At 36.8% G+C, this 8,202-nt stretch overlaps 1 protein-coding gene across 1 annotated transcript; it reads left to right on the forward strand.

Moving 5' to 3' along the window:
* Positions 1–474: 474 nt before the first annotated feature.
* On the forward strand, positions 475–1,218 carry LOC131873566 (uncharacterized). The gene has a single exon (XM_059216393.1). It carries the CDS (start codon positions 475–477, stop codon positions 1,216–1,218), a length of 744 nt encoding a protein of 247 aa, XP_059072376.1.
* Positions 1,219–8,202: the final 6,984 nt, after the last annotated feature.

Consider the following 8,202-nt stretch of genomic DNA (forward strand, 5'->3'; position numbering starts at 1 on the left):
CAATGTTGGGAAAAGTTCTCACACTTGCTACAGTATGTGCCACAATACCAGACAAATGAGAACTTTAGAATCCACAAGTTCATCTTAGGATTGCAACCGCAAATAGGAGTAGAAGTGGAAATGCATAGTCCAGAGACCATGGCAACAACATTTGAGAAGGCAACTATACAAGAACAAAAGTTAATATAGATATATGAAGCTAGAAATAATAGAAACTCAGAGTTCAAGAAGAGAAAGTTTTAGAACAATAATCCGAAGGATGGAACTCAACATATCAGGAACCTGAAGAGGAACAATACTGGGGACAATAAGGGTCAGAACTTCAACAAGAGAGGAAGCAACAATTATGACAATAACAGGTACAATGATAGAAATAACAATGGGAAGGATAAGCCATAGTATAAGATGGGACCCAGAGGTGGATGTTTCATCTATAGAGGAAAGCATTATGCTAATTAGTATGATCAACGCACAATGGAAAAAGGAAGGGAAATACAACCACATCACCAAATTCATGTCATAGTTGACAATCGCCAAGCAGACTTCAAAGCCTCACCTATCCAGCTTGATGGTAAACTTTTTGGTCATGCAGTTTCCATTCTTATAAATACAAGTGCTACTGAATGTTTTGTGGATCCTAGAGTTGTATCTAAGTTAAATGTTAAGCCTGGTTATGTGTCTAAACCTTGGAATGTTCAATATGGGAACCAGGCAGAGCGGATGGTAGACCAATGTTTGGCATGCAGTGAATTACTACTTCCCAACTTCCTCACTGAAGTAAATCTTTATGTAGCTCCATTAGGAAGTTATGATGTCATCTTAGGAATCAATTGGTTGACCGAGCATAAGGCTATAGTAAATTGTGAGGATAAACTTGTGGAGTGTTCTGATGACTTAGGCAATCAAGTAAAGATACAAGGGGATACGAATCCTTTGCAACTTAGACAAATTTCTGCAATGCAACTTAAGCAGGCCGAAAGGAAAGGTTGTGAAATTTACTCAATGCATATTAAGGATCTAAGGGAGGATAACACAGGACTTGATACACACCCTATCATTCGAGAGTTCCAAGATGTATTCCCAGAGGAATTGCCAGGAATGCCACCTAAGAGGGAGTTTGATTTTACTATTGACTTGCACCCAGGGACAAAACCCCAATCTAAGGCACCTTACAGGATGGCAACCATGGAGTTATATGAGCTAAAGGTGCAGTTGTAGGAATTAATGGACAAGGGTCTAATTAGACCAAGTGTGTCACCATGGGGAGCACCCGTAATCTTCATCAAGAAGAAGGATGGTACACTCCGCTTATGCATTGATTATAGAATGTTGAACAAAGTCACCATCAAGAATAGGTACCCACTCCCTAGGATTGATGAGTTGTTTGATCAAATGAAAGGTGCAAAAGTTTTCTCCAAGATTGATCTCAGGTTTGGGTACCATCAGCTTAGAATAAGGGATACAAATATACAAAAGATAGCTTTTAGAACTCGTTATGGACATTATGAGTTCGTGGTGTTACCCTTTGGGCTAACAAATGCTCCTACAACCTTTATGAACCTTATGAACAATGTTTTTAGAGATTGTCTAGATGACTTCATCCTGATTTTCATAGATGATATCCTCATCTACTTTAGATCTATAGAGGAGCATGAGAAGCATTTGAGAATAGTCTTGCAAAGACTAAGGGAACATAAGCTCTATGGTAAATTGTCTAAATGGGCCTTCTTCCAAAAGAAAATACACTACCTAGGACACATCATTTCCAAAGATGGAGTCTCTGTCGATCCTGAGAAGATCAAGGCAATCATAGAATGGCCAGCCCCTCAAAGTGTTCCTGAGGTTCGCAGTTTCATGGGGTTAGCTGGATACTATAGGAAGTTTGTAGAAGGGTTCTCTAAAATTGCAGCTCCTATTACTACACTACAAAGGAAAGGAAGAAAATTTGATTGGACAGAAGAATGTGAGCAAGCCTTCAACTTATTATAATAGAAGTTGACATCAGCACCTATGCTTGCCATACCCGACCCAAATGGACCATTCACAGTTATCACCGATGCATCAGGAGAAGGAATAGGAGGATTATTAATGCAAAATGAAGAGGTGGTGGCTTATGAGTCCAGGAAGTTGAAGATACATGAAGCCAACTATGCACCACATGATTTAGAATTGGCTGCTATTGTTCATGCCCTCCAAATGTGGAGACACTACATTTTGGGTAAGCCCTTTGAGGTAAAGACTAATCATCATGGGTTGCGGTACATCTTTACCCAACCAAATTTGAATACAAGGCAGAGAAGGTGGTTAGAGTTCTTAAGTGAGTACGATTTTGTGATAAATTACATCAAAGGGAAAGAAAATTGAGTGGCTGATGCTTTAAGCAGAAGAAGACACCTAGTAGTGATAGCCACCACACAGAATACCTTGAGACAGTAGGTGCTAGATAATCTTCAAGGGGATGAGCACTATGACTTAGTCAAAAATGCCTTAGAGACTAATCCTTTTGACCACCGTTTTGATGGGTACATGTTGGAACCAGATGGACTTCTTAGATACATAAGGAGGATATATATTCCCAATAAAGGGGGATTATGGGATTTGATCTTAGAGGAGATGCATAACGTACCCTATGCTAGACACCCTGGTGTGAATAAGATGGTTGTAGATATGAAACCATTATACTTTTGGCCTAGACTTAAGAAGGATGTGGTAGCCTATTTAAGGCAATGTTTTGAATGTCAACGAGTCAAGGCTAAGCATATGCATCCAGTAGGGTTGTTATTTTTGCACCGTGTATCGAATTACAAGTGGCAAGTCATTAGTATGGATTTTATCCAGGGATTACCTATGTCCAGATATAAGCATGACATGATACTAGTTGTGGTAGAAAAATTGACCAAAGTAACTCACCTCATACCCAGAAATCTTAAGGATGGATTAGTAACCCTAGCACAAAAGTTTTTTAAAGAGATCTTTCAGTTACATGGGGTACTTGAGACAATCATTTCAGATAGGGATGTGAGAATGGCTTCATGGTTTTGGACCACCCTGAATGCAGCTTTAGGGACAAGGTTGAACTTTAGCATAGCCTATCATCCTTAGACAAATGGACAGACTGAGAGGGTAAATCAGGTAGTAGAAGACCTATTGAGGATGTACTGTATGGACCAACAGTACAAATGGGAGGATTTTCTTGCCTTAGTGGAGTTTGCATATAATAACTCCTATCACTCCTCTATAGGCATGGCACCATTTGAGGCTCTTTATGGACGTAAGTGTAGGACACCTGTTAGTTGGGACCAGGTAGAAGAAAGTTTTAATTGGACCAAAATTACTCAAGGAGATGGAAGAACATATGATATTAATAAAAGCTAGACTTAAGGAAGCAGCTGATAGACAGAAGAGCTATGCAGATAAGAATAGGACCTTTCAATAGTTTTCAGTAGGAGATAAGGTATTTCTGAGAGTGAGACCTCAAAACAGCTCTATTTCCTTTGGGAAATCTTCCAAATTGGCACCTAGATATGTTGGACCTTTTGACATCTTGGAAGTGGTTAATCTAGTTGCTTACCGACTTGCCCTACCACTAGCTCTTTCCTGGATCCACAATGTTTTTCATGTTTCATTACTTAAGCCCTACCATCCCAATATAAATCATATCCTTGATTGGCATTCACTACAGGTACAGGACCCAAGGGTGGTGCTAGTGGAGCCTACTTGAATCATTGATAGGCGTACTATTAAGTTGTGTAAGAGAGAGATCTTGCAATATAAGGTCTAGTGGGATCAATATTCAGAGGATGGTGCTACATGGGAAAACGCTGAGGATATTGAGCGTTCTTTCCCACATTTATTTTGATAGACTCAGTTATTATTTTCATGCATGTTTGTTTTGTAATAAGACATTGAGTCGATGTCTCTTCCTAGTGGGGAAGGATGTCATGACTCAAATTAGACCTCAGTTAGATTTATTTATTATGTCAGATACCTTTTGATTAACTTTTAATAATGATGGATGATATTGTGTGGTTTAGTGACAATGATGATAATTAGTTATTTTATGATATTACTTTATTGTTATGATTAATAATACTTAATAATGATGTTTTGTTGATATGATGTTGTTATTTAATAATGATGAATAATATTGTTATGATATTTAATGATGTTAATATTTTGCTAGATTTTTTTTTATGTAATGGGATCTAACGAATTTTTGTCAAGTATAAGTTGTAGGGTAACTGTCGAAGGTGGACATATGACCGAGGAGGGGTTTTTCTAGCTCGCCAGTAGCAACCTAAGTATTGGAACCCTGTACAAAGTACCCTGTTAGATAAGCAATTAATAAATTAAATAATGGAGTCTAATATAAATTGATTAAATAAAATAAAATTATAATAAAAGGATAAATTTTTTTATTTTTTTTCAATAAAAGTGGATTATTCCACTAAACTTTTTTATGAATATTTTTTATTTTTTACACAGGATTCAAAGAGCATACCAGAGGAAAGAACCCTGGGAAGAAAACCTCTGGTCACAGCTCATAAAACAAACCTATAGTATCTAACGGATCAATTTATACACCCCACCCAAAACCACATACAAAATGCAGTCACAACACATATAATATCAGTTTTGCATAGAGCCCATATGACAATTTGCCAAAAAAACCCATCGGCTAATTTTCAAATGTAGACTCCATAGCTGCTATCAATGGAATAAGACAAAATTTTCCAAAGCCCTGTGCCAAATCCCATGAGCCAAAAACCTTCCTGCCAAAAAAGAAAGTATCAAAAAACCTTTGGAAAAACACTATTATATCAAATACCATGACCTCGAACTCTTCTCTAGACAACGCACATGAATACTTGAAATGAAAGGGGAAAGCATGAATAATTATCATCATAAAATTTTACATCGACATTAATCAAGAAAATCATATGACTATTGTTGCAAACCTTCCCATACCCTAGAAGGAATTTCCTCAAAACCCACCTCTCGTTGATTAGCATTGCTATCAATGGCTAAATTTGCCAAATAATCTGCAATCTTTTTAACTTCTCTGTAACAATGGGATACCAAGAAAGATTCAAACAATTCTAATTTTTGTAAAATGGGATCAAGTATATACTACAAATTCCAACAATTTGATTTCTTTTTCATAACACATTGAATAATCACCATAGAATCACCTTCAATTATTAAGTCCTTAATTCCCAAAGAGATTGCCATATCCAATCCAAAAGACAACGCATGAAATTCCACATAATTGTTAGTTTTAAAACCAATAGCATGACACTTAGCTCGAATAAAATTTACATTGCGATCATAAATTACCATGCCAACCCTAGCCGGCCCAGGGTTACCATGAGAGGCCCCATCAAAATTCAGTTTAAAGTGCCCCTGTGGAGGAGGTTTCCATCTAGCAGAGCATCTCTTACCTATTGCATCATTCTTTTTTAAAATTGAACCATGAGAGGGTAAAACTGACAGCAGCTTCCAAACTCTAGTAACTCTACTATCCTAGTGCAAAAAAGAAGTAAGATTTTCCAAATTCTTATAAATAAATGACAAAGCAACCTTAGAGATTGAAGACTCAATTTTTAATAGAACCTCAGACATAGGAGACCTTGTTTTTTTAAATATCCTGTTGTTTCTCTCTAGCCAAACATTCCAAATCACAATAGATGGAGATATGATCCAAACGCATGCATAAAAAGATGAGGCAAACATAAACGACCAAGATCTAAAATGGGAAATGAGATCCTTACCAATAACAAAGGATATATTTAACTTCTCAAACAGCCACTACCAACATTCATAAGCATAATCACAATGTAGGAATAGGTGTGAAGAAGATTCCAAATTTTTGTTACAAATGACACAAGGGAAAACAACAGTAATACCAAGCCTGTCTAGTCTCATACCTATAAGGACTCTATCCTGAACTGCCAACCAAGCAAAGGCTCCAGCTTTGGGAAGACAAGCCGAATGCCAAAACAACTTATAAGGCCAAGAAGATAAATCTTTAGCAACCATAAGAGAGTTGTAACCATCTTTAACAATGTACTTACCAGAAAGATTCTTTGTCCAAATAAGTTCATCCTCAAAATCAGAAAGAAATACAATTCTATCCCCCAAAATCTTTTCAAAATCTAATTTCATGCTCTGATCAACATCTAAGAAATCAATCGACTTCCATCTAGCTATCTTAAGGGGTCCACTAGTCATAATTTCAAAATAATCTTCTACAAAAACACCCCAAAGGGAGGAAAGAACAGTGATCAGAGGAGACCAATCCCTAATATTCACCAAAGGTGTGTGTCCATTCCATACTTCATCCCAGAATCTGACCTTTCTACCATTATGAACAATCCATGAGAGATGAGGCAAAATAACTGATCTACATTTACAAAGGAAATTCCAAATAGCAGAACCTGAAGGCAAATTTGAGACTTTAAAAATGTACTCTCTCAGTCCATTATTTAAATATTTGGCAAACATAATCTGTGCCCATAAGGCGCTAGGCTTGTCATATAGTTTCCAAACCAACTTAGTGCTCAAGGCTAAATTCTGATTCTCTAGACTCCAAATTCCTGTTCCCCCAAGTTCCTTAGGCAAACATACCTTATCCCATGCAACTAAAGGGAGTTTCTTCTTGCCATCTTTATTATTGTTCCAAAGAAAATCTCTAAGTGTATCCTATAAACTACCAATGGCTGCTTTTGGAGACTTCAAAATAGACATGAGATATATGGGAACAACATTCAAAACAGACTTGATGAGAACAATTTTACCCACCAAAGTTAACCATCTATGATTCCATGAGAGAATTCTTTTAGAAATGACCGAAATAATCTTATCCCAAAAACCAATCTTATCTTGTTTAACAAAGAAAGGAATCCCAAGGTAAGTACATGGAAGATTTCCAAACTCAAATCCCCAAAAGGATTGCAACCTATGCTGAACCAGTTGTGATGTATTAAGAAAAAAAATCTTTGATTTATCACCATTCACTTTCTAACCAGAAAATGATGCATAATTTTGTATTATTCCTTTAATCACTTTTGCCTCAACTAACGAAGCATGTCCAAATAATAGAGTATCATCTGCAAAGAGACAATGAGAAATACTTTGGGGAATATTCTGAATCCTTATACCTTTCCAAATCCCCCCCACTTTAGTAGCCCTAATAGCCCAACTAAAGGTTTTAGCTAGGAGAATAAACAAAAAGGGAGAAAGGGGATCTCCCTGTCTCAAACCCCTAGAGGAAGCAAAAAAACCACAAGGAGAACCATTAATTAAAACCGAGAATCTTGCAGAAGAAATACATGCATGAATCCATTTGACCTAGGCCTTGGAAAAACCTAACTTCTCAAGAACAACACATAAAGCCCCCCACTCTACTCTATCATAAGCCTTCATCATGTCTAGTTTAAGTATCATGGCTGGGGTTCTTTGGGTGGAAATAGAATGCAGCACCTCATGTGCTACAATTGTACCCTCTGTCATCTCCCTTCCAGGAACAAAACCACCTTGCTCCAATGAAATGATCCTAGGTATAATTTTTGCCAACCTAAGGGAAATTGCCTTCGTAAATATCTTATACAAAGTGTCACATAAAGAAATGGGGTGGAAGTTAGCAAAAGTCTTAGTATCCTCTTTTTTAGGAATAATTGCAATCATTGTAGTATTAAGTTCTTTTAAAATGGACCTATTTCTCCTAGATTCCTCAAGAGCCAATAAAACATCATTTCCCACAAAATCCCAACATTTCTGAAAAAATAAAGGAGTAAAACCATTTGGTCCCAGGGCTTTATCTAGATTCATGGCAAAGACAACACTCTTAACTTCTTCTAAGGAAAAGGGAGACATCAACATCTTATTGTCTTCCAAAGATACTAAAGGAGGAATATTAGATATAATATCATTGCTGAGATTTCCATTTTCCGAAGATAATAATGACTTAAAAAACCTAACTGCCTCTGAAGCAAAGTCCTTTGGCTCTGTCAATAAATTCCCATTCTTGACACTGAATACAAGATATCCTATTCTTACATCTTTCAATCTTAGTTGAAGAATGAAAAAATTTTGTGTTCCTGTCACCATCTAAAAGCCATAACTCTCTAGATTTCTATCTCCAATAGATTTCCTCTCTAGCTAACACCTCCTTAAGCTCTAATTTTAGTGACATCAATTCAT

The sequence above is a fragment of the Cryptomeria japonica genome, unplaced genomic scaffold (genome assembly GCF_030272615.1).
Source record: "Cryptomeria japonica unplaced genomic scaffold, Sugi_1.0 HiC_scaffold_2202, whole genome shotgun sequence".
NCBI lineage: Eukaryota > Viridiplantae > Streptophyta > Pinopsida > Cupressales > Cupressaceae > Cryptomeria > Cryptomeria japonica.

Bases quoted from the DNA above. Each gene is read 5' to 3' on its own strand.
- LOC131873566 (XM_059216393.1), top strand. From the start codon at position 475: ATGGAAAAAGGAAGGGAAATACAACCACATCACCAAATTCATGTCATA.